The sequence below is a fragment of the Passer montanus genome, unplaced genomic scaffold (assembly GCF_014805655.1).
Source record: "Passer montanus isolate IOZ18808 unplaced genomic scaffold, ASM1480565v1 scaffold10, whole genome shotgun sequence".
In the NCBI taxonomy this organism is placed as follows: Eukaryota; Metazoa; Chordata; class Aves; order Passeriformes; family Passeridae; genus Passer; species Passer montanus.
Window position 1 is genome coordinate 38,380,996 of NW_024356505.1, and position 26,695 is coordinate 38,407,690.

General features: G+C 46.7%; 2 protein-coding genes across 6 annotated transcripts in view; both read left to right on the forward strand.

The window, feature by feature from the left end:
* RHEB (Ras homolog, mTORC1 binding) overlaps positions 1-6,553 on the forward strand; it is a 38,701-nt gene extending 32,148 nt beyond the window's left edge. For all 5 annotated transcript variants that reach the window (XR_005626879.1, XM_039703220.1, XM_039703188.1 and 2 more), the window contains 2 exons: positions 355-436; positions 5,567-6,553. Coding sequence is in view for 4 of the 5 variants with exons in the window: in XM_039703220.1 (XP_039559154.1) it covers positions 355-436; positions 5,567-5,659 (175 nt within the window). In the remaining variant the exon portion in view is untranslated. The remainder of the gene's footprint in view (positions 1-354; positions 437-5,566) is intronic.
* Positions 6,554-7,826: 1,273 nt separating this feature from the next.
* CRYGN (crystallin gamma N) lies at positions 7,827-21,639 on the forward strand. The gene is made up of 5 exons (XM_039705714.1): positions 7,827-7,845; positions 8,316-8,419; positions 14,399-14,647; positions 16,368-16,513; positions 21,418-21,639. The coding sequence occupies exons 1-5, from the start codon at positions 7,827-7,829 to the stop codon at positions 21,551-21,553; spliced, it is 654 nt and encodes a 217-aa protein (XP_039561648.1). The 3' UTR covers positions 21,554-21,639.
* Positions 21,640-26,695: the final 5,056 nt, after the last annotated feature.

Below are 26,695 nucleotides of genomic sequence, written 5' to 3' on the forward strand. Positions count from 1 at the left end.
TGTAATGTTGATTTTTGCTGTGAGGTTCCAGGGACAGTCATTTAACACTCTGGGTTTTTTTTCAAAGTAAGTAACAGAAGTGTATTTGTCACAGCAGCAATACCAGATAATATTACAGATTATGAAAACAAAGCAATGCTTTGGAACAACTGCTCTTCTGGCTCACAGAGCAGTTTTACCTGGCCCAGAAGTGCATTTGACAGCAGCCAAAAGCAAATGCTTTGGATCAGACTTCACAAGGCATTCCTATTACAATGCACTTAAGTGCTTTGGTACTCATGAGGTATTTCTTGACAGATCAGATTCCAATTCTTCTGCAAGTTATAAGAAACATATTTTTCTTTCTCTGATCAGGGTGATCAGCTATGAAGAAGGGAAAGCTTTAGCAGAATCCTGGAACGCAGCTTTCTTGGAATCTTCTGCTAAAGAAAATCAGGTAATGGATTTAAGAGTCACTTTATTCAAATAGCAATGTAATGGATGACTCAGAGTTTCACTCAATAAAGGAAGCTAAAATATTTGCATGCACTGTACAGATATTTTGTGTAGATGGAAGCAGAACGGCTGTCTGCACTCAGGTTTATGTACACAAGTTTTTCCCCTGCAACTGTCAATGGGAGGAGAAAGTGAAGAACTGAAAGTTCAGCTTCACTGAACATATCAGAACACTTAGTGACAAATCAAACTCACATCCACGGGGTGGGTGGAACAGGGTCTGTTACCTTCAACAGCAATCACTGCTGCCAGAGCAGCGAGTTGGTGTCAGAGGATGAACCTTGTGTTTTAAGGTGCTGGGCAGGCTCAGTCTCTCTAATGGGGCAATAATGATTTTGTCTGATGTTTATGGTCAGTAATTCTGCAAGTTACTTGAGTAAAGTTGGATTTTTTTCCCTGAAAGAAAAACTTGGATTGTATTTTGCCACCAGATATGGAACACTTGGAGTTAGTTTATCAGTATTTCTGTTTTCTGGCTGAAACTTGGATTAACCTTGTCAAAACTGGCATGATGGAAGCATGAAATTTCTCCATATCTTCTCTGTATGCTGGAGAGCTTAAAATGCATGCCAAAGGAAATTAAACTGACAATGTAAAGAATAAACCTGCTAAAAATGTCTGATCTTTTTTTCCACCCCTTTATTTTAAATAACTTCTGGATTAGGCAAAGCTCTTGCCTGTGCTTTTTCATTTGGCATATGTTCACAATGTGCAACGCCACAGCAATTCATACCCAGCAGGAGAATATCTTATTGATAACTTTTCTGGAGTTTCTATTGTTCTTGGACCAAGAAGAAAAAAGTAATGTTTATATATGTAAAGAAGCTACAAGCTTTGTAGGATGCTTGGTATGTCCTGTGTGTTAACTTGCTGTACTGACGAAGTCTCCTGTACTGCCATGTATTTGTGCTCCTGTATTAAGTTAAGCTGCCAACTGGAGTTTATATATCAAACATGGTACCCTTCAGGGAAATCAAAATGGCAATTGTATGTCAGATTTTCAAAATCCTGTACAAATCCCACCAGAAGAATTCAGGAGTCCTGTGCCTTCTGGCTGTCAAAGGTCTCCCTTTCTTCAGGACCCTTCAGAACAGGGATCACAGCTCGCTGTAAATTCCATCCCTCTGGGTTTAGCAGCAGGTTGTTGTTAGAGGCAGGTGCCTGAACACAATTCCTGCTTCATGCCTGCTATATAACACACTTGATAAATTTGTCCATCTTCAGAAGTCTGGCAGATCAGATGTCACTTCAGAGATGGGTGCCTGCAGCATGTGACCACCCTGCAGGCTCTCTGGCCTGTTTCCTTTGGAGGCTTGGGATGTGTGGAATAAAGTGTGAAAGAGCCCAACACTGGCACTGCTGCCTCAGTCTTCTCACACATCCCCAGCTCTGAAGAGGTGGAAGATTGAGTTTTGAGAGCCAAGTGTGGAGTCTGGAGCTGTGGGGTGCTGGGGGAAGAGGAGAGAGACACCAGGCATTGTAACATCCCTCCCTGTGAGTTGGACCAGGAGCACTTCTGAACTCATTTGAGTTTTCTCCTCCAAATCCTAATCTGACAGGATCAAAAGAGCTGATACATAGACTTCTGTCAGAACAGGGCATCTTCTCTTCCTCTGAAGCTGTGTCTGGTCTTGGGGGAGGAAAGGGTTTGTTTTGAATTTGGTAACAAGCTGTGTTGTCATTTTCCTGGTACTGACTGTTCACCTTATGTAAGCCAACATTACTGGAAAAAGAAGTCTGTTGGCACTTTCTGCATTGAGGTTCATCCAAATAATCACCTGTACTGGCTTGGTACTGCAAATGTAACTTGACTATCCAGATTAATTCCAAACTCCTTCCAAAAGTGCTTCAGCTTCTGTTTGCTTAACAGAAAGCTGGTTTATGCTTAAGGCATGAGCTAAACTGGATTTGGAACTTGAGCAGAGAGTTCAAAGCTTCTTGACTGGAGGTATATCTCTTAATGCTCTCTGAAACCAAGCCCATCTGTGTGTGAAGGATTTGGAGCAGAAATATGACAATTTCTGGTGTGCTGGTCTGAGATGGGTTGTGTACATGATGTTCTTCATAGTGGTGAGGAGAGGGGGTGCCCCTGATAACAAAGGCTCTTTCCCCATTATTCTATCTTTGCCTTCCCAGTCTCTCAAAAAATCCTTTTTGGTGCATCTGTGAGAGTCCAAGGAGCATAACCCAATGATACTGGGCAATTAAAATAGTTCTATAGATTAACTTAAACTATGCCTGTTCTGCCAAGAGTTATCACAAGATAACATGTCCCAGAAGTGGCATGACTTGGAGTAGGTAGGAAGTGAGAAAGGCAAAGATGAAAGCTGCAGTGATGATAAATGATAGTGGCTGGCAGGAGTTCTCAAGGTCAGATAGACTTGAGCATGTGCCAGCTCCTCCAGAGCTGGGTGAGCTGGTAGGGCTTTGGGAGGAGCCTGCATATCACCAGCACATCAGTCAGCAAGGGAAATCCCTGGGCTTTGGGAAGGCAGTCCTGACACTTCATGGAAAAGACCTCTCTGAGATGATTGCTGGGCTGTTTCTGTCATGTCTTCTCAAGCTCCTTAATTATTACCAGATATGTTGAACTGCTTTGGCTACCTTCAGGAACTTCAAGTCCTTTCTTGTGGAATTCCCTATGCAGTGTCACCTGGGCTGTGGTAGAGTGCTTCATCTTAATCCCAGTGCAATAAAGTCACTCCTGGAAATACAGCCAGAATCCAAAGGGTCTTAAACCCAGGCGAAGCTGGAAGCCAACTTCTACTGGAAGAATTTAGGAAGTAGCAAGCAACTAAATTGTGTTCATCCAGTTATGCAAAATGCATTAGATAAATTGCAAAAGGAGCAAGGAAGTAGCAAAAAAACTTGCTTCTTACCAAAGTGGAGCTCTCTTAAAAAGCAGTTGCTTGGTTGTGCTTCTTTTTTCAAGGGCAGCTTCATCTTGGAGCTCAGAAGATGCTCTGCTTAGTAAATGCTTCAGAGTAGTTTGGAATCCAGGGATCTGACATGTTTGGACTGGCAAAGGATGGGGGGAAATAACCCTCTTTTACCTGGCTGTTACTCAAATTCCTGTGCCCAGTTCTGTGCTAGGATAAACCAGTAGTGTGAGCAGCTGAGGGTTTTCTCTTTGGAATAAAAAAACAGTTGCCAAAGGGTGACTCTGGCACTGTGTGCTGGATTTTGGTGGTTGCACCTTCCTGCTGCCTCCTGGCAGCACATTCCCAACTCCTGCCCTTGCAGGGAATCTGCCTCCTGAGCTGCCTGTGCTGCTCACAGCGAGGGCACATCTGCAGCAGCAGCTGAGCCTCTGGTGTCCCCTGCTCACTGCTGGGCTCTGTGGGCAGCAGGTGTTGCCCAGGCTGGCATCTCTTTGCTTTGCTCGGGGAGAAAGGTAGAGGGGAAAGCCAGATGGCTTCCCGTGGGCTAGGTGTGACCCACATTCCATAATTGGACCATATGGAGGCAGATGCATATAAAGTCTGGCTGCATCCTTTATTCCTTGTCACAAAACATCTTCCTGTGTTGTTTAAAGGCTCAGTCTAAAACTCCTCAGCACGTTTGAGCTGAATTACAAACTCCAAGGCGTTTGCTGTAGGACAGTAATTAAACCTTCCCAGTGAATATGTATTTTCTGTGAAATGAATTAACAAACCCTGTGAACTCCTACATCTCAGTGCTTCAAGCAGCACATCTCTGACAGGCAATGTGCAGCTTTTTGGTTGACAGAGTAAGTTGTGGAGGTTTTTTAATGTGTTCTGTGAAACGTGGGCAAAAAGACTTTGTGTATTAAAATGAAACCATTGAAAATTTCAACTCTAAGGAAACAGTGGTGCAGCATGTTTGTAAATCAGTGTATCACCAGGTTTTGATTAAGGGGAGCTCTTCATTAGTGGAAGCAGTTTGATAGCAACTGCAGTCCTGGCCATGGTTCTCCTAAAGTCTTAATTTGCCTAGGAAATGTGTTGTATCATCACTAAACTAAATTAGCCTCTTCTGTCAGGTTCTGTTGGGATTCCAGGAAACTCCATTATATGGAAGAATACTGTATTTTCCAGCTGGTGAAGTACTTTAAATAGTTCCAGAGATCGTACTGTGCACAAACAGCATAAATGTAGGAAACTTTAACATGAAGTCTAATCTTGTTAAGATTGCTGTGGGGCTTCAGTCAATGAGATTAATTTGGAAGTGATCCAGTTAAGAATTACATCTTGTGGAGGTGGAAAAACATCTGTTAAATCAGAATATGTAGCCATAAATCACAGAGTGCTCTTCAGCCTGCTGATTAAAACCAACAAAACCCTCTTTCCATCCTCTTTCTAGCATGACTGCTTTTATATAATGAATATACTTTCCTGTGCTGGGAATTCCTGACGTGGATGGCCAGAGGTTGGATCAAATGTCAGTCTGAGATAGTCAGGAGACCATTTCTAAGCTGAAGATTCACACACTGAAGCTCTAGTCATGCAGTTCAGGCTATTTAAAATGTAACAACTTCTCTCTCAGGAGGACTTTATTAAAGGATATTGCTTAATATTAGTGACAATTCAGCTTGTGCTTTCTGCAAGTGTCACTGTGTCTAATATGGATCTTACTCATAGGGACAGTGAGAAAATCAGGAGTAGTAAAGTCACCCCTCATACTGAGCTGTGCAAAGTCAGTGTTGAGAGCTGAAAAATCTGCTGCCTTCTGAAATTATTCATTGTCTTAAAGATTACTGAGAGCAAACTAATTGGTTTATTCTCCAAAGCAGCACAGCATCCAAACCTTCTGTGCAGTCAGCCACTCAGGACAGGCTCACCATGCAAAGGAAGGTGATTACAGTTATTAGTTCTGGTGTGAATCTGGCTCAGTTTGTGCCTGCCCTCCCTGCTGAGGATTGCTGTGGATGAGGGTTTGCACTTCCCTCTGAAACAAAAATTAGTGTGTTTGCCCTCCTCACTTTAGGAATAAGCATTGGATGTGTTTAGCTGCTGATGTAGTTGGTAAAACTGCTAACCTTTTTTTAGTTATTCTTTCAGTAAGTGGGCAGCCCCACCTTCCCTCCTAAACTTGTGCTCTCTCTTTGCAGACTGCCGTTGATGTTTTTAAGAGGATAATTTTGGAGGCAGAAAAAATCGATGGGGCAGCTTCACAAGGGAAGTCTTCATGCTCAGTAATGTAATTCCACTGCAGAACCTGAAAACACTGGGAATACATTCTACCTGAAGAAGCAAAACTGCCCATTATCTTTAAGGATAAACTATGCTTCTTTTTTTTTTTTTTCCCTTTTTTTTTTTTTTTTTTTTTTCTTCTGTTAACCTGAAAGATAAACAGTTGGTTTGGAGCCTTTCCCTTCAGATTATGTTAAACTCTGACTCCTGTGCAAATGGCTTCACTTCCATTTTTCAAATTTTAAGCAATCATATTTTCAATTTATATATTGTATTTCTTAATATTATGACCAAGAATTTTACTGGCATTAATTTTTCAGTGTAGTTTGTTGGTTAGAATAATCATCAAAATGATGCATATTGTTACACTACTATTAACTAGGCTTGGATATCAGTGTTTCTTTGTGTTAAATGTATACTTGTAAATAAAATAGCTGCAAACCTTAAATGTTCTGTTTATAATTTTTCGTTGATTACTCCATATCAACTTTTTTTTTTTTGTGAAAAATGTTCACCTGCTGACCTTAAGAGGAGGCGTGAGATCCTTGGAGCCAATGGATTGTTTGACTATTGCTCGGGAAGTTGTTTGCGAGTGATCCCAAACGTTTTTGCTACTGGAACTCCAGGCTGGCCAAGCAGCTCTGCTTTGCTTTGTGCAGAGCAGAGGGAAGAGAGACAAGTGCCAGCTTTATTTGGAAGTCCTGGGTTTCAGTCAGAACCTGCTCTGTGTTTTCCCTCTGTAAGCGCTGAGTGAAGGGCGCCCCGAGTTCCCGCGCTACGGACTGTTCACGCAGACTTGTGACTGGGAGTGCTGGCAGGATGGAGTGGATTTATCCAGGTCACAAGCGTAGACTTGTTAAGAGAACAAAAATGTCATTTAAAATAAATTGCACGTCCTGAACAAATCGGTGTGGGCTGTTTGTTGTGAATTCCTGTGCTCCTGCTAGAGGTGAGCGGCCTCCTGCTGCCTGGCCGTGCACAGTCAGGGTTCCTGCACAGCTTTCCCTGACCAGCTCCAGGCTTTTCCATGGCTTTTGGACTGGAGGCTTAGCAAGCTGTAATCTCCCAAGTGTGGAAACAAACTACTTACAACTATGTGTTTAAAAAATTTGCAGTTGACCTACTTTGTATCGAAAAGCAGAACAAAACCCAAAATAGTAAAAACAAACAAGGCTGATGTGGGGAACAGTTAATTGAATCAAGTGTTTCACCTGCATTTTTGTGTTCATTTGAAAACTTAATTTCTGACAGGATTATATAGGAAAGGAAAGTTGGAGCGTATTTGCAACCAGAATTTACTTTTACCTTAGAGTCTGTGCTAAAAGATACAAATGAAGCATTTTGTTCCTTTATTTTCTTTGTGCAGTTGTTCCCTCCTATGATATAAAAAATTGTTTAAATCTCTCAACAGTGTACATTGGGAAGCTTGGTATTTTCTTTGGTCATCATGAGAGTAACTGGTAAAAGAAAAAAAGCCCTTTTTCTCCACTTAGGATATTTCCCAATGTTTCTGAAAACCCATTTTCCATGAATTCACACACCCTCATGCCAAGCACAGGTTGAGTAGCTGGATGATTGTTATGCATGATGGATTGCTGGAGTTCAGCAGAGAGTTTGTTCAGGGAAACGAGTCCCTGCTCTGATTTTGGGGCCAGGGCTGTTTCCTGCCCAAGAACCTGCAGCATTGGCTGGCAGTGGAGTGGCTGAGGATGCAGAGCATGGCCTGAGCAGCCCAGCACAGGCTGTGCCAGTCTGTGATATTTCAGTGCCCCATCCCCAGCACTGCTGAGCTGTTGCATGACCTGAGGCTGTGGCGTTGCATCACAGGCACAGCGTCGTGTTCTGCGTCACGGGGTGGAAATTCTGGAGTAACACAAACCTCAGTGACCATGTCTGCTCCATTTTTTTTTGTCTGCAGGTGTACTGGCATCAGTCTAACCCCCATAATAGCTGCTGCATTGCTTCTTGAGGCGTGCCAGCTGCTAAGAGTTTTAAAGGAGATGCATGAGGGCATGTGCAATTTAACAGTCTGGGATAACTGAGGTGCTGCCTTGCTGTGGTGAGGCTTTCCAGAAGGGCTTAAAGGCAAGTGCAGATTCTCTGGGTGATTTGTGTTGGCAGTTTCTGAGACTTGAAAGGGACATTTCACAAGGCTGTGTATTGATAGGACAAGGGGCAATGGCTCCAAACTGCAAGAGTAGGTTTTGAATAATTAATAGGAAGAAATTCTTAAGGGCAGTGATACACTGGAACAGGCTGCCCAGAGTTTGTGGATGCTCCACAAAGCCAGGTTGGATGGGGCTCTGAGCAACCTGGTCTAGCAGAAGGTGAACCTGCCCATGGCAGGGGGGCTGGAACTGGATGGGCTTTTGGGTCCCTTCCAGCCTAAACAATTCATGCACTCAGCACTGAGATGTGTAGTGCTCTTGCATTTTCCATAATAGCTGAAGAATTGAGCTCATCCACATGTTATTCCCTTCTTCCTTTTTCTGCTTCATCCAGTAAAAAATGGAAATTTTTCCCCTTCTCCAAGCCTTTTTCTCTGCTAATAAGATCTAAGGACCAGCCATGTGCAATAATCTTGCAGTTCTGCTGAAACGTGTAGTCAAGTGTGATCAGTGAATTCCTCCTCACTTGGCTGTACACAGATTTCACTTGGCTTCTCAGGGTGGCACCTTCAGCAGCTGGAATCTAACACAGGCTGGAGCAGCCTTGTGCTTCCTTGTACTGAGCTGGCACAGGTTGGGTTCTTCACCCTGAGAGCCCTGAAGGTGAGGATGGGCAATTGTGGAAGTCCTGTTATGTACAGAAACAAAATACTGCTTTGTTGCAAACTGCTGCTTTCCTGGAGTTGATGAATTTATACAGCCTTGTTAAAGTTCTCTGGTCCAGGCTAGAAAAAGAATTATGTAGACTTAATAACCTTATTAAGGGATGATAATTTTCAAAGGTGAAAGTGCAAAGATCCTTTTCCTGTTGAGGAAATGAGCAAAATTTTTTCACTGTGAGATTGAGCACAGTCCACCTTGGACATACTCAAAAGCCACCTGGACATGGTCCCAAGCAGCCAGCTCTGGGTGACCCTGCTTGAACAGGGCTTGGGCCAGGTGTCCTCCAGGGGTCCCTGCCGACCCCGGCAGTTCTGTGGTTATGTGAAGATTAACTGCTCTAAGTCATGTTAAGTTATCACTGACCTGTGTGGATTTATAATGCCCTGGTTTGGAAGTGTCTCCTGCCTTGCTTGTGCCCCTGTCCAGCTCCTCGCTTTGCTGTGTGAATAATCCTGAGAGCCAGGGCTGGAGCTGCCCATCTCCCAGGCTGCCATGCCTGGAAATGCTGAGGATGAGTAAGGCAGTGGGGCAGGTGAGCTCAGCTGGGGGAGGATGGACTGCAGGTGCTAAATGGAAATTTTAAATTATTTTTCCTGATGTTTCCATGCCTAAACGAAGTTTGTCCTTGCCTGGGTAACTCCATGACAGGGAGTTTGGGGAGTCACCTCTGGCTCTGTGGGGCCTTCTTTGTTGTGCTTCTTCCCAGCTTCTGTAGAGGGTTGGTGAGTCCATGCTGGAGAAGAAAAAAGCTGGAAAAGTGTTTTCATTGTTGCTGTGTGTCTGCAGTAGCTGTGCTGTCATATCTGGATGAGGTGCAGATGTCCCAGGTGCTGTGCAAGCACGGTGCAGGTGGTGATGATGTGATGTGCCCAGGCTTGCTGGGCTTACCCTGCTAATTAACACAGCTGAGCCTCTCCAGAAGGAGAAATCAACAGCTTCTAATTAGCCCTTATGTAATCAGGACTGTTCATCTTCAGAGCATTTTGCTAATACTAGCTAATCTTCACAACTTCATCTAATAAGGTCAATATTGCTCCCCTTTGACAGCTGGGGAGGGGGAGTGAAAACCTTTGCACAGATCCCTTCAGCTATTGTGAGTGTGCAGAAATGTGGCTAAAGTGGTGTGGGTGATGGGTGTCCTTAGCACCCCACTTTTCCTTGGATATACTGTTTCCCTACTGGAACTTTTACTTTTTTTGAAATACAGTGAAAACTGAAAGGATTTCACTCCCCAGGCTATTTGATGCTTTCCAAAATGAAGTCCAGGTTCCATCTCAGTCAGTTGCTGAGGTTTGTGATGAACCCTGGACAGAATATTACTGAAAACAAGACGCTTTTCCTTGGATATACTGTTTCCCTATTTTTTACTTTTTTTGAAATACAGTGAAAACTGAAAGGATTTCACCTCCCAGGCTATTTGATGCTTTCCAAAATGAAGTCCAGGTTCCATCTCAGTCAGTTGCTGAGGTTTGTGATGAACCCTGGACAGAATATTACTGAAAACAAGACTAAACCTGACCAGCAGGTCCCCTCTCCGAGGTGAGGAGCTTTTTTCCTAGTAAGAATCTGGCCAGATCCATCATTTTGTGACAGGATTTTCTGAGTGTGAGGAGGCTTTTTGGAGTCCTTACCCCACATGGGCGAGGTGTTGCTGCCATGGGATGGGTGGTGGGTCAGGGTGTGAGATGCCCCACCTTGGCAGAGATATTCCAGAGGTTTTTATGTTGTAGTACATCCATGCTGAAGGCAACACATTGAACCCAAAACCATTGCCTGGCAGCTGATTCCCATTTCCAGCAGCAGGTGGTTTGTTCTGCCAGTGAGGGTGTGGGTTGGATGTTTTGCAGAGATGTTCTGCAGTCAGTGTACCCAGGCCCCCTGGCAGCTCTGGGGGGCAGCACGTGGTGCACTCAGGTACAGGACTGGGTTGTCACCAGCAGAAATTGGTACTTTTGGCAGCTGTCTGAGGTGGGCCAGCAAGCAGCGTGTATTTCACACAAAAACTCTCCCTTGAGTCATGAGATGGTTTCTCACTCAGGTCTGTTGCTGCTCTGAGGAGTCCCACAGGATGTGCTCATCATTCCCAGCAGCAAGCCAACAATTTTTACAAGGGAAGGAGCAAGACTCATGATTGTTTCCATTTAATGAGCTCAAAGTATCTCATACTGAGGTATGTGAAAAATCTATGATCTTTTCAAAGCAAGGTGGTGTTTTGAAAGCCCTGAGCTAGGGATTTTCCGTGCCAGGTGTTAACACTACTTTGCAAATATTACAGGCTCCTCCAGAAGCTGAAGTGTGGCCCTTTCAGAGGATGTGGAGCAACTCCTTGGCTGCTGCTCCATTACTGGTTCTTTGTGTGGGGTGTGCCAGCTGTAGGAGGTACCTGGAGGAGAATGCTCATCCTGCTGAGCCTCTGACAGGGAATATTCCATTCACATACGTGAGGTCACTCCCAAAGATTCACCTCCAGGAGTCACACCCTGCTCAGCTTCCCTGGCGCTGGCCTGGACAATTTGGAGAGCAAATTGTCTCTGACCACTTCACTCCTCAGCCTTGTGGCAGCAAAGGCCAGCAGAGGTAGCACAGCCTGGAGCTGCCCCTGTGGACATCAAACCCAGTTCCTTCCTCTAAACCAAACCCACAACAGAATCTCAGATTTTTGGGTTTTGGCTGTTGAAGCCACATACTCAAACTTACAAGTTCATTTCCAATGCTTCATCCTTTAAGCAGCCACAGTGCAGGAAAGCTGCCCACAACCCTTTTGCTGTGGGGCTCATGGTCAGATGGACCTGGGCACAAGCAGGAGGCAAAGATCACTTGCCTGACTCAGGGTGCTCTTTTATCTCTTCCATTGGAGCCTTTCCATCTTTGGCAAGGAGTTAAGTGGTTTTGTCCAGGAATTATGATTTGCCATTCTCCCCTATTCTTTTTTTCCCCATAATTTTGCTTTTTTCTAGAGATGGGTCCTTTCTTATTTTATACCTTTAACATGGTTTCTCCAAGAAATGAGGATAAAATTGCCACAACCTCTTTTCACCTCTCCTGAAATAGCCTTTGAACCTGTTGGACTGTTTCTAAGAAATGTGACAGCTGAGCACAAGTCTCAGATTCATCAAGCTCTTGCACATTGAATTAAGTGTCACACCTTAAGAGAAACAGGAAAATACCCTCATGAGGCAGAGCCAGAGGAAACCAGGCTTTTGAGGTTCCATAGAAATCCACTGAAGGCAGTGTTTGCTTTCCTGGGTGCTTTAGGGCAGTTTGCCATGGGTACCATGGGTTTTCCCCTCCAGGCACCCAACAGCTCATGGCCAAAGAGTGCTTGAGCTCCGACCCCAGTGGGGGCAGAGCTGGCTCCCAGTGCCACCCCATTGTCCCAGTGCCACCCCATTGTCCTTGTGCTCCCAGCCATGACTCAGAAGAGGGACACTTCTCCTTCCCTCCCAGGGCACTACTGCCACAGGAAATGCCTGGTTTTTGGGTTTTTGGGAACACTGCTGATGCCCCCCATCTTGGCTGCAGCTCTCCCAAGTGGGACTTTCTGCATGCTTTTAGTTTTCCCTGCACCATCTGCTTATCAATTTAACACCTCAAATTTAGCACTGGTGTTTCAAAGAGGTTTTGGGCAGGGTTGGTTGTTTTAATCAGATGAGGGTTTTTCATTGTTTCCTTCCTCACAGCACAACAGGTACGTGTGAGCCGTGTTGCTGTGATGCCAGGGCAGGTTTGCCTGCTCCAGCTGGAGGATGTGTTTCCTCTCCCAGCACAAAGTGCCACCTCTCTCCCTCCTCCTCCAGTGCATCCCAGTCAGTGACATCCTCTGGCTCAGCCTACGTGTGTCTGCACACGTGCTTGTTAACTTTTACATCTTAATTGAAAGGGTGGCACACGTTTGAGCCCCAGTAATGACATCCTTTCTCCTGAAGCAGTCTTTAATCTCGAGATGAAGCAGTGAGCCGAGGCAGCAGAGCGGGGCTGCCAGCCAGGCTGCTGGCACACCCGAGGATGGGAGCAGCCTCCAGGAGAGGAGGTTTTAGGGTTCAGATTTGGAGCATGTGCCTGATGGTCCAGGGAGAGAGGTGGCACCAAGGGGAGGTGGTGGGGGGCCAGTGAGTGAGGAGGAGGAGTCAGTGAGCAGGAGCTGCGTGTGAAGTCTCTTCCAGAGGTATTAAAAAGCATAAAAGCACAAATCTCCTTTAAATGTGGCCCCTTGGTACATCTAAGCCTGCTGGTCCATGGGCTGCCCCCATACACCTGCCTTTACCTCTTCCTAGCATGGCTCATTAGCATAAACTGATGGGGTTTATGGGCTGGGAGCTTCCTTTGCTGTTTGTCCTGGGAATATAAGAGTTAAAAATCTCTGGATATTCTTATAACACAAACAAGGACTTTATGGTCCCATATAGCTGCAATGTGAGTTACTTTAATATGGTAACTTTATGGTCCAAAAGTTCCTCTAATCCTGACTTCCAGCTGTGAGTCAGGGCTTCAGTGCTGGAAGAACAAAACATTCCTGCTTGTGAGTAGCATCAGTAGGTTTGTGAGCCCAGCCTTTGTGCTTTGGAGGGGATCAGGTCCTTGGCTTTTGGAGGTGCCTTTAGGAGAGGTTCAAAGGTTAAATGAGAAACCATTGGTTTGACAGATGGAGTGCAACGTTTGTTGGTGGGGAGTCTTCAAGGACACCCTCTCTTGGCTGCCACACTGCAGTAGGTGGGAAGAAGATGGGAAAAAGCAAACCTGACATAGAGAAATTATGTGCCGTGCTTAGAGATGCTGCTGTTCCTTCATTTACTTGTTATCTGTTCTGGGGGAAAAAAAAAAAAAAAAAGATGAAAATGAGTATCATATATAAAAAAGAAAAAAAGGTAAAAAAAAAAAAAAGAAAAAATAGGGGAAAACAGAGGGGGGCAGCAAAAAAGAAACAGAAAGATGAAAATAAAGAAAAAAAAAAAAAGATGAAAATGAGTATCATATATAAAAAAGAAAAAAAGGTAAAAAAAAAAAAAAGAAAAAATAGGGGAAAACAGAGGGGGGAAGTAAAAAAGATAAAAAAGAAACAGAAAGATGAAAATAAAGTAAAAAAATAAAGATGAAAATGAGTATCATATATAAAGATGAAAAAAAGGTAAAAAAAAAAAATAGAAGTCCTCCAAAAAGTAGCAGTAAATGTGCACCGCTAATCGACCAAAGCCCTGCCAAGCAAATCTTTTGTCAGATCATCTGCCCAAAATCAAAAGCCCGGACTCAGCAGGCCCCGTTACCGGCGGTTCTGCCTACGAAGCAGGAAAGGCAAAGCCCCCGGTTGCCGCGGCTTTGTTGGAAAGCCCTGGCGGCACCAGCCCCGGCCGGCCCCCCCTTGGCAGTCCCTATATAGCGGGGTGTGCAAAGGGCTGCCCATCGCCGCTCCGCTCTGGCTCCCGCTCCTGGCCCTGGGAAACAGCCAGCAGAAATGTCTCAATACTCAGGAAAAGTAAGTAATGACCCCACTGCTTCCCTTTCAGCCTGGAGCCTGAGCATCCTCCGGGTGGAAGGAGCTGATGAGGGTGATAGAGCCAGCATGGTGTGAGTGGTGATGCCGGGAGCAAATCTGGTAGCAGGGATGATGGGGAGGGTGTGGCAGAAGGAGCTGCATTTTGGGAGGTGAATTTCCTGTTTAAACATTCCTGCTGGAAATGTGTGTGAGTGAGCACGAGGTGGTGAGAAGTGTCACAAATGCGGGACGCACTGCCTTCCCAGAAAAACAAATACATTTCTTGGGACAAAATGCCACTGATGCCGTGCTCCTTTTGCTGGAAAGCAGCTAAAATAACCCAAACCACCCTGAAATGATGCATCTGCAAGAGATTCCCATCTGCTTGGAATGGGAGTCCGGCCGTGTCCCTGCTCCTCAACGCGGGCCCTTTCTCCTCCTCCCCCCAGATCACTTTCTACGAAGGCAAATGCTTCACGGGCAGGAAGCTGGACGTGTGTGGCAGCTGCAACAGCTTCCAGGACCAAGGTTTCCTCAACCGAGTCAACTCCATCTGCGTCCAGAGCGGAGCTTGGGTCTGCTTCGACCACCCCGACTTCCGAGGGCAGCAGTACATCCTGGAGCACGGCGAGTATCCCGACTTCTACCGCTGGAACGGGCGCAGCGACCACCTGGGCTCCTGCCGGCCCGTCGGCATGGTGAGTGGGGGCTTGCTGCTGCTGCACCTCCAGCCAGAGCACTGCTGGGTTTGGTTTGTCCTGGTCACAGGAGCCCCACGAGAAGAGCCATAAAAAGGTGTGTTCTTTAGGAATTGGGTGTCCCGTTGAGCAGGAAGGAGTTTCCTGGGTGGGTTTGTCCCCGTGCAGGCCACAAAGCCGAGGCAGTTTTCTGTGTCCTCAGACAGGAGGAAGATACATCTCCTTCCTCTCACAGTGCAAAACACAGTGCCTTTAAGAGGATGAGATATTCCTGTGGTTTTCCAGATGGGATGGCAAGGTCCTGCTGGTACCACGTGCTTTTCCTTTTAACGTAAGCTGCTGTGAGATGCTCACGGGGGAATTCAGAAGGAGATTCATTGCCTGAGGCAAGTTTGAGCTGCAGCTGCTCCATCTCCCCACGCACCCAAAGGAAGGGGGAGAGGGCAGCCCAAGGGCTTTCCAACCTGACCACAGGGCTGCTCCTAGCAAATTTTAGCTGAATTCTCTGCTGTTGCAAACCACCCTCCTACCCCGTTAATCCTAAACTAAACCCATTGTTTTCCCTTCCCCTTATCAAGCTTTCAAAAGCACTGTCCAGAGGAAGGCTTAAATGGGAAGATTAAAAAGTAACAAAGAAAAATGAGCATGGGTTGGTTCTTTCCATTGATTCTCCTGCCACTGAGGGCCTCTGGGGCAATGATGAGCCCAGCTGGAGCTGGTGGGATTTCTCACTGACCCCGAAACTGCTTTTGGCACAGCAGCAGCTCTGTTTCAGGTCTGTAACATCATTCCTGAAGCACCTCCATACGTGGAGGGATGCTCTGGCCCAGGCCCTGGACCTTGGCCAGCACAAGGATGTGCTCCTCCTTTCCTGGCCCAGGATTTCCCTGTGAGATGCCAGCGAGGGCTTGGAGGCGTTTGTGCAGCGCCGATTCCCAGAGGAATGTTTGCTCAGGCCCGGCATCCGCCTGCCTGCTGTGGGCTTTGGCATGGCAGCCCGGCCTTCTCGTGTGCTGACGCTGTTTATTTGAAAAATGCCTTTAGGTATTCTTTGAATTTGGCTTAAGAATATCCTCTGAGCTCGCTCTGTCCCACACAGCTCTGCCACAGGCTGCAGAGATCTCCCCAGAGTCATTTGTGACACGTGAACATCAGGGGCTCACGCAGCAACGATGATGCTGGGAAAGTTTCCTTTTCTCCCCCGTTTTTGTTTTCCTAAAAGAAAGGCAAACAGCTCTCACGAGGAACAGCAGCTATGCATGAAACTGGAGGCAGCCCTAATTAGTTTAGGGGAATAATCCAACATCTTTGTACACTCAGGATAGTTTCTTTTTTCCTTGTTTGTGCAGAGTGTCGGGGCTGCAGCTGATGCTGCATTTGGGATGGAGGGTTTGTGGGCTGGTGGGGGGATCTACAGATGAGGGGCTGTGTGTGCCTGAGCACTGACACCCCACGATGTGTTAGCATGTGGACGGCAGCGCAGGAAGGTGCAGCCAGGCATGGGGATGAGGGGTTTTTGGCTGCTGTCATGGTTGGTGTGCTGGGAGGCAGCACGAGTTTGTGCGAGCTCAGTTCATGCTGGCACCAATGGTCTTGGATTGCTCCTCACATTCCCCTTCCAAAGCACCCTTCTGTCTCCCTCTTTGTCTGACAAAAGCCAGAGAAACAATTTGTTGTGCTTTTTTGGTGCTGCTGTTGACTCCAATCCCTTTGTCCCCAGCACGGCGAGCATTACAGGATCGAAATATTCGAGGGGAGCCATTTTAGGGGTCCCAGCCTGGAGCTGACAGAAGATTGCTCCTTCCTGCAGGGACAAGGCTGGGACAAGGCCTGCATCAATGCCCTCAAAGTGTACGGCGACGGCGCGTAAGTGATTCCAGTGTCCTGGCATCAGCCACTGCCACGCTCCCTGCCTGGGCACTGCAGGGGACAGGGGCTGCAGACACTGCTCCCTCGTGGAAAACCCTGTCAGTGCTGGGGGCACTTGGAGAAAGCCTAGAAATGTTTGTTAAGCCTTTGGTTAAAGGTGGATGTTGGTGCCTGCCCACTGTGAGCTGCTTCAAAGGGGTCTGACTTCGGGGGGGTGGCAGCTAAACCCAAGTTACAGGAACTGAGACACCTTTTAAAGGTGTATGAAATGAGAAGCCTGAAACCATCTCCTTCCTTCCTTCCTTCCTTCCTTCCTTCCTTCCTTCCTTCCTCCCTCCCTCCCTCCCTCCCTCCCTCTCTCCCTCTTTCAATCCATGCTGAAGCTCTCAGGGAAGTTGGGTGGACAGCTCCAGGTGATGCAGGTCAGGGCTTTTGCTTTGCAAGTGGCCTCACCACACCTTTACCTCTGATGGCAAAACTGAGGCAGCAGCACCTCCCCTTTACATTAAATCCTGCTCTGAAAGAAGGGCTGACAGCAGTGGTGATGCCCAGACAGGCTCAGCCCCCCTCCTGCCCCTGCAGATGCTCCTGAAAGCCTGGCCAGGATGTCAGTTTTGCCTTTTCCTTGATGTTTGGTGGCAGTTTGTATTTTCTCAATGGTGTTGGTCCTTTTTGTGTTTGTTGTGTTTGCTCTGTCTGTCTGACAATCCTGTTTTCACTGCAAGCGTGCTGGGAGCTGGGGAATGCCAGAACACCTTCCCAGAGCCAGGCAGAGGGTGGCTGGCTCAGGGGGAAGCCCCTGCAGAGGAGGGAGCACAGATGCCTTGTTCTTCACCTGTCCTGGAGTGGATGTTGTGCAGCTCACAGACACCTGGTGTGACATGCTGGACCCTTTGTGTCCTTTTTTTTTTTTTTTTTTTTTTTTTAAAGAATAGGGAAAGGTTGTTGCCATCAAGACATCCTGGCAGCAGCAAGTGTCCTGCAGGAGCCTTTCTGATCCAACCAAGGCCTCTCCTCTTCCAAAAATCCAGCCTTATGATTAGGCAATGGTGGTTCATTAAGGAGCAGAGCTACCCACTCCTGATGGGAAGAAATGGTTGGAGCCCACCAGGGACCCTGTTAGTGCTGAGCATTTGAGTACCAACACCACAAAGCCCAGAGGGAGCCTCTGAGTACTCTGGCAAGAGCTTTAGGGCCAATTTACTGCTTGGGTCCCTGTAGCAGAGGCTGGAGCTTGAGAAATTGGGAAGCTGCCCAGAAAGTTTCAAGCACTTGAATTTTTCAGATTGATTTTCCCCCTCCACTACAAAATATATAAAGGACACAAAGCTTGCTCTCCCTCACATGAGAATCTGGATTGTTTGTGTTAACATTACAGGACTTCTCAAGGTCCATGAATAATGAGAAAAAATTGGAAAAAATAAAGCACAGAGAGGAGCATGGTGAGGAAACTCGCTGAGGTTTGTAGCATTACATTCAGATCCTGGGAAGATCAGTGTTGGACATGCTTGGCAAGGTCTGTAAAGGCCATTAAAGGCAGGACAATGCAGAGGGAGCTGCTATCCTGGACTGCAGGAGGAGAGAGGGAAGGATGAGATACCACTACAGAGAGGTGAAAGCAGGGAGAGAAAGGGACCCTGTTGCACCACTTTTCTCCTTTGGATGGATCTTCTAAACCCAGGTGCCTCCAGAGGTGCTGCAGGTGTAGATGGTGCTGGGCATAACCTGGCAAGCTGTCCCAGGACTCATCTGGGGAGCAGAGGAGATGGGGTCAGTGGAGACAAAGGCAGTTTCAGCCACAGTCTCCCTCTGTGATTTTCACCCTCAATTCCCACAACACGACATCTGTTGGATACAGAAATATTTGTTTCCATTTCAAAATCCACGGATGGTGTCATGTGCTGATAAAAAGTTGCTGCCTGCGCTCTGTGGAGGTGGCTGTGCCCGCGGGAAGTGATGATGGATCATCTGGAAAAGTGGCAATGGAGACAAACATCAGCCTTTGGCCTGGGGCATGGTGAGCCTGAGGGGGCCCAGCACCTTCCCTGCTGCCTTCCTGGGGTGGGCAATTGCTACCCCACAGCCAGGAAGGGTGACGGTAAAGCTGTTTAAGGCACACTGGCAGTGAATTGCTATTTCAGAGCAGTGGTGAGGTGTCACCGCCTCCTCGGGAGCTGTTGCAGGTTTGTGGTGAGTGGCTTCGCCCGTCCCACGGCAGAGCCAGCTCCAGTACCACATACGGTACCATCTGATTTTAGATGAAGATGTGTGCTGCTTGTCCTCCTTTGTGCCTCAGCCACTCCACAGAGCATGGACTAGAAATTGCAATTTTAAAAAGCTGAATTTGTTTTGTGGCCCAGGAGAGAAATCCCCAAAAAGAGCTTTTCTACACTACAGTGGAATAACCTGAAGGAACCAGACCAACCATTTGTTCTGCTGAAGCATTCATGAGTGCTTGGTAGCTGCTCTGCAGCCAGGTTGTGAAATACAAAGCAGGACAGGTACCCAATTCTGCTGCCCAATGAACATCACATATTCCTCAGCAAAGGTGACACCTGCCCGTGCCACTGCTCAAGTCCTACATGGAGAATAAGTGACTTTGAGCTCCACTGAAAGCCTCCTGCTTGGTTCAGGCAGATACTGCAGCATTCCCCTCCTCACTTTTCAGGTTGAGCAGCCAGTGTTGGCTTACAGAGTTTGAGCTGGTTCCATGAGCATTTTATTCCCATGTCCGCCGGGATTATGTGCTAATGAAACACAGCACTGAGATGTTTGAGGGCTGTGTGCTATGTGCCTGGATCAGCTCTCCCATGCTGGGCTTGAGGACAAGATCATCTCTTTTTTTTTTTTTTCCTGGGCTCCTGACTTATTTCCCCTCTCGCTGATGGTCTCAGAGAACGTAAATTTTAGGCAATAAAGGAACAGCTAAGTAAGCCATACAGTCCTTCACTCATCACCTTGCACTGCCAGCACACTTCACTCCCATCTTTCTGCTATTCCTTTTATTTCTTTGGGTTTTGGGTTTTTTCAGCCCTCCCCTAAGCAGAGGGACAAGTTCAGGGGGTGTTCTTATCACCACACCAGGTCACTCGGTCTGCTTATCTACACCAAAGCCTGTCCCATTCCCCCCATGTAATGGTGCAGACACAGCAACCATGTCTGGAAAGAAATCTTGGGAAAGACAGTGACTGTGAGGGGCTGCTCTTCCCCCTGCTCCATTCCCCAGGGTCCACCTGTCATGAAAAGATGCCCTAGAGCAGAAGAGCTGAAAAGAAAGAGAAGGACAATTTTATAAATTGTGGTTAATTGAGCTGAGGACGCTGTCACTGCACACTGGGATACGTGGTGGGGGTACTCTACACTCACAGGTGAGCAGTGGGCAGCCTTCCCCACTGCTGCAAAGGGAGCATCAAAGCAAAAGGCTGAGAATGATTTTGTAATTCCAGTTTGGGGTATCAACTGGCTGCAACAAGTGCCAGAGAATGAGGCTGTTTGTTTGCAGGAACCACGTGTCAGCAATGCAGGATGCTCTTTCACAAAACCAAGGACAGTATTCCATGCTGGTACCCACAGGCTGGTCCTGCACCTGTAAGGTGCCTTGGATAAATACCCCAAACTTTTCTTGTTTTGTTTTTTAAATAATGCCCGTGGGTGGCTGGTTTTATAAACTATTTTTCCTAAGCCTCCAGCTTTTTGCTTTGGGTTAGACTGATCAGTTCACCGGCTGTTGTCTGACCCTTGAGGCCCAGCAGTCTTTGACCCCTCCAGTTCTTGAAGAAGTTTCTCCCTGGAAATCCCACATACAGTAGGTCCCAACCCCAGTGTCCCAGCTGAATTCCTGCAAAGACAGACCACAGAAACCAAATGATTTGGAGGATTGCATTTCTGCTTTGCTGTCATTGCTGAGCACATAAATGGGAAAAGCAGCAGAAATCCTCATAAAATCTTAAAAAAGATGGGGATGAGAGGAAAGAGGCAGAGATGAACAGCTCAGCAATGGCAGGGTGGTGACCTGACTGTGAAACTGTCAGAGCAATGGCAAAATTTGGTTAAGAAGCATGGGAGATTGACATAGAGGACAGGGGTGACACTTGTGGCCACAGTAAGATCATGTGAAGGGAGAGAAAAGCAGCAAAATTGTCCTTCTTGGCCATCAGAATTGCTCCTGACTTGACCTTCAAATGGAGAAAGACATGTCACAAGCCAGGGCGATGGAGAATGATGTAGCCAAGCCAGGTGAAGAAGGCATGCATGCCAAAACCACCAAGGTTATTGAATGTTGTATCCATTTGACTGCATTCCAAGGGAAAGTTGTCATTAATTCTGGATGTAGAGATAAAGTAAAGATAACCAAGCCAAGCCTTGCTCTCTGTTGGAAAGCATCAAAGAGGCCATTAAGAACTATTAACAAAGAGAGAAATTGCTAAATATGGTTCCCATCACAACTAACGAATCAGTTCAAAGAGGCAAAACATCCAACAAGCATTGCATGTTTCAGTCCCTAAAAGTCCCTTATAGTCCCTAAAAAAGGGGTTTATGCCAGGGCTGAGGGGACTCGTGTCCTTCTTTAGCACTACCAAACGCTATTAAATTGTTTCTGTTGCACATGGTGAAGCTCAGAGAGATCCATTCCTACAGCAATGTGAAGCAGGCAGCCCTCGGGCCCAGGCTTTATTGCTGGTGTAACCCAAAACATCTTCCAAAGGCAAGGTCCAGCCTGGCTTTGGGTATTTGCCGTGCTGTGGGGAGTGGGGGAGGCTCCCACAGTGAACTCCACCAGGAGCGTTTCCATGTGTGGGGTGGGAAATGGGAATCAGGCCCTGTGGTTGGCAGTGCCTGAGTGCAGCCCCTGGGAGCGGGCACGTTGCAGGGGGCCCAGGTGACCCCCACTTTGTGCCCAGGTGGGTGCTGTACGAGGAGCCCAACTACCGGGGCCGCATGTACGTGGTGGAGCGCGGCGAGTTCGGCAGCTTCAGCGAGTGGCAGGCGCGCAGCGCCAGCGTCCAGTCCATCCGCAGAGTCGTCAACTACTTCTAGCTGAGCCTTCCCCCTGCCTGCCATGGCCTGCTGAGACCGAGCATCACCCTCCTCCCCTCTCACTGAACCCTGGAATAAACTGTTAAACACCAGCTGTTGGCTCTAAGCAGTTTTTTTTAAAATATAACTGAGTTCATGAGAGAAGAGGCTCGTAATCTTTCTGAGCTTGATTTACATCATGCTGTGAGTTTGCTTTCTTATTCTGCAGTGGTTTATGAGGAGGACATGGGAGGGTGGGCCAGAGCTGGTGGTGACACGCAGATCTAGGAACGTGCCTGCCCTTGTGGTTGTGCTCTGGCACGTTCCCTCTGCCCCGACCAGGGCCACCATGCGATGGCCCCAGCTGACTCCAGTGCCTGGAGGGGGATCACGTGGATGCACAGAGCCATTGGGAGCCATGTGAGGACACACATGAGGATCACAGCAGGAGCTGAGCGACTTGTGGGGTCTGTCTGAGCCTGACATGCTGGTCTTGATAAAAAGGTGAAAGCCTCCATTCATCCTGAGTTACTTTATTTTAGATCAGTACACATTAAAAAATATATATTAAAAAATCCCAAACCTTGAAGCACAAAACCTGAGCAGCCTTCTCTTTGTTCCCAACCCCTCATGACAATGACATTTTGAGGGATCAGCAGCAAAGGAAAAAAAAGCCACTGCACTGCCATTTATTTCACAACCCTCTTCCCATCTTTTTGCCCCTTCAGTGTTCCTGGTCCATCCCAGTTGTTTCAGTGAACCCCAATCCATGGTTAGCAGTTGGGAACCACTCTGCCCCTTCAGCTGTGGACTGTCCACTGCAGCTGGTGTCCCTGAACTCCATTCCATGGTTAGCAGTTGGGATGGGAACCACTCTGCCCCTTCAGCTGTGGACTGTCCACTGCAGCCTGGGCACTTCCCCTGGCATGCAGTCCCCAGCAGTGCAGTAGCCTCTCTTCTATAAAACCATCAGCCGTGTTCAGCATTACCTGGGGTCCCCCAGCAGTGCAGTGGCCTCTCTCTGTAAAACCATCAGCCGTGTTCAGCATTACCTGGGGTGTTTCTGGCTATTTCAGAAAGGGGTAATTTTATTCTCTTCACTCTGTTACTCCATTAGCTGTTAAGCCTTGGCTGTCTGATAGATCCTGACAGGCGCAGGCATGGTGCCGGCAGAGCTGCAAAGCTCTGTGCTAATCCAGTGGGAAGGCTGCTGATCTAACCCCAGCCCCCTGAAGGGACATGAGTGAGGCTGACAGGTCCCCAGCACACTGGAGAATGATGCATGTGTGCCCTCAGTGCTGCTCTGCTTTGCAGCCATGGGAATCTTCCTTTCCCTGAGCGATGGGGAGGAGCAGGACTGTGCTCTGTGCCAGGGGCTGCTGGGTCCATGCTGCATCCCAGTGTGACACTGGATCTACCTGCCATTCCACCAGCTCACACTCATCCACTTGGATCTTGGCTCGCTGTGGCTCTCCACCAGTACCAGGGCTGGGGTGACTGGTAACAGCTGGGCCTGTGTGGGGACGTGTGCTGTTCCTGATGAAGTGACACTGTTGGTAGAGTTGCATCAATTGAGATTTGCCTCGGATGCACATATGCTGTGTATGTGTTATGAGGGGTACAGAAATGCAAAAAAAATAATCCACCTTGTGAATTTAACAGCAGTCTGGGTGATGTCTGCCTTAGTAGTGATATAGATAATCATGTTCTCTTGTAGACAGCCTGTTGTCTGGATGTATCCTCCATGCAAATCATCACAGCAGCACTTACAGTTACACCAGCTCAGCTCTGGACTTCAGTGGCCATGTCCTGGGTGGCTTGTGGTGACATGGTCCATTAGAGCTGTAAAAATATTTAAGATCTTTAATGGGTTGCAAGGTATTTCTGTGTCAGAGAAGGCAGGGAAATGATTCATTCATTGAGTGGGATGCACAAATGTACAACTTGTGCATCAACTCTTGCGTATTCAATTTTCTTTTAATTAGATGCAGCTTATGAAAGATTTTAGGAGTCCTTCCAGGATTAGCATTGCTCTTGCCTCATGAAGGCTGTAATCAGCTCCTGAGCAAAATTCACTCTATTAAAAGTTAATATTCAGTCATACGTTGTGACCTCCTGGACATTAATCTGTTAAAAAAACCTCAAAGTGGTCCCAGAGAAAGACAAGCATCGAATTGTGATGAGCTTTAAAGGACGTTTTTCATTCATCTGAAACACATTCAATGTCACAGTGCAGCATGAAGGATAAAGAAATAAAGGCTTTAAAATATGCAATAACTGGAGTCCCAGATGCTCCAAGTATTTGGGGGACAAAATAAAAGAAAACAGAGAACAGCCATCCACCCACATTCCCTTGGGAACAATAGCATAAGCCCAGACATCCCCACATCTGGGTTTCTCATCACTCAGTGCACACAGCCAGGGGAGGTGACTGTCCCACTGGTGTTGGGGTCGGAGCTGTGACATCACAGATGCTCTGCTGTGTGGCTTCCATGGTCAGTGGTTCAGCATTGGAGGGACCCACTGACATCCCTGCCCGTCCTCAGTGGGAGCGTGGGGCTGTGCACGTACACACAGCTGCACAGGCTGACTCCAGCAGCCAGCCACTGTGTGCAAGCCCACTTCATCTACACACTTCAAACTAATTATTTGTTTATATGATCTAGGAGATTAATATTTGCTGTCTAAATTGTGGAAGTATACTTAGGATCCCAGTTGTGGACTGAGTCATGCCTTGTGCTAGGAGTTAAAAGCACAAAAAACGCAGTCTGGTTAATCTGTGCTGTTGTGTGGAACCCTGTTTGTAACCAGCGAGTGTTTAACTACCTATAGCACATTTTACACAAGTCTGTATTATGCCTACAGAGTAAACACTCATCATTTATTGACAGTTCATATCCCATTTATGAGCACACTCTCAATGCAAAGAGCTGGTCCCATGTGAAGGCTGTTTAAAAAATTCTTCTGTGTGCACAAGCCTAATCTCGCTAAAATCTGGCAGCAGGGAATTGAATTCCATCTATCTTTTGCTTATTTGAAACCTAAGTAGGGTGGCCATGGGCCTAATCCAAGCAGTGATGCTGCAGGAACAGGCATTGCGTTGGCAGTGGGGGGACGTGGCTCTCGTTCTCTTCCTTTCCCTCCCCCTCCTTGCTAAATCTGCACTTGTTCAAAGGACAGAACGTACAGATCCCATATGCTTGCTAGTGGCTTGTTGGTGTTTTTTTTTTTTCCCTAAAAAAAAAAAAAGAGATTATTGACATTGCTCTAGTATGAAGTGACATGATTTGTGAGTTTATAGCGTATAAAATATAAATGACAAAAATGCCAGCTCGATGTGAAGTGGATGTGAGATTGTGCAGCAAAGGTTTGAGCTGCACGTGGTTAAACTGTGTGGCTGAATGAGCTCTGCTACGTGAACCGAGGAGGCAAGCAGTGGATTAAGGAAATTGGAAACTGTTCCACAAAACGCTGAAGACGAAATGAAGATTCAAAATGAACAAAAGGGACAAGTTATTAATTACAAGAGAGAGAACTAAATGAAATCAGCTCCATCTGGAAAACCAGGAAAACCCTAATAATCAGTGTTACTGTGCTTGGCTAAGCTGCTGCAGTGTAATATTCAGCATAACTTTGAATTACATCTGGCCCCAAAGCAAATAGCTCCTGCCAGAATGCCTGCACACACGAACGTCCTTTCTTTGTAGCTGGCTAATGTGCAAATGTGATGGAATATCTCTTTCAAATGAATCCTTGGAAGATATCTGAGGAACTGCAGTGCTTTTGCCTTGCAATACTACTTGGCACACGTACATATAGTGAAGGTAAGGAGGAAACTGCCTACTGATCCACTGTTGGCACGTGTGATGCTGTCATGTTCAAATCAATCTCTCCTCTGCTTACAGAGGTGAAAGGGCTGCACAGGCACCACCTTCCCTGGGGAATCAAAAGAGGTGTTGTCCTGCTATCAAGGCTGCCCCACGCTCACACCTTCCTGTGCTTTTTTCTCTCCTCCTCCAGAGACACTTCTCTGGACCTGGTAGAAATGAATTCACTCCTTGGTGTCTGCTAGAGTTGTTTTATTACTCCTTTAAGTAGGAAGTCTGGCTCAACAGTGACCTCTTTGACTGAGTGCAGGGAGGAAATGAAGAGCTTCAAAAGCTCTCTCCGCAGTCTGGCACCAGTAGGAGAACCCTGGTCATTGTTAAAGCCTAAGGCAGGGTAAAAATGTAGAGAGAACACAGTGACTGGGCTCTGGAAGAGGTTGTGGAGCCTCCTTCCCTGGAGATATTCAAAAGCTCTTTGGACACAGCCCTGAATAATGTGCACCAGGGGACCCTGCCTGAGCAAGAAGGTTGGACCAGTGACCTCCAGTGATTCCTTCCAACCTCACCCATCCTGTGATTCTATGATACCTGGGACCATTGACAGATATTTGGCTCCCATGTTTCATCTAGTTTGGTTTTCATTTTCTTTTCTTTACACATTTTCTCCAATGTTGTATTGAAGTCAAAGGAAAATTAACTTGGGTGAAAACACATTTGGCCTTGAAATTTTTACTATCCATGGGCTCAAACCCTTGTCCAGGAGTAAATGTGATATAGTTAACAAGACCTGAACCTTATAATATCTGCATAATCAGGTTAGCATCATCATCATTGCAGTGGTGATTTGTTTGGGGTTTTAATTTTAAATAATCTGGTTTATTGGAGAGGTTAAACTCAGTTAAATCAATGTTTAGTGGTTGAGGCTCATGTAGCTTGGTGTCCTTTTTTTCTTCCAAGAGTCACCCTTCAGTCAGCAGAGGAGGTGCAATAACATCCCACACAATTTGAGCTGTTCCCACAATTACTGGTGACTGTGGCAGAAACCAAGCACACATGGAAAAGAGTGGAAAAGGACAGAAATAAAACAAATATTAATTTTCCATGGAGCAACGGGAGCACTGAAGAAAGAGCAAGTGGTGTACCAGGTTTTCCATGGGCAGCTGACCATCTTTACATGATTCAGAATGAGACAGTTTGTAATCAAGTCAAGCTGTCCTGGTTTAAGCATGTGAACATATGGAGGAATGTACCAGTGCATTCAGTGAAATTGTCCGTGAAGTAAACATGAAATCGTACAGAAATTGTTAATGTAAATTCCTGCTTTGAATATGATGAT

Bases quoted from the DNA above. Each gene is read 5' to 3' on its own strand.
- CRYGN (XM_039705714.1), top strand. The intron at 8,420-14,398 runs GTGAGGATGGGC...TCCTCCCCCCAG, and splicing joins TCACCCTGAGAGCCCTGAAG to ATCACTTTCTACGAAGGCAA. The intron at 16,514-21,417 runs GTAAGTGATTCC...CTTTGTGCCCAG, and splicing joins AAAGTGTACGGCGACGGCGC to GTGGGTGCTGTACGAGGAGC.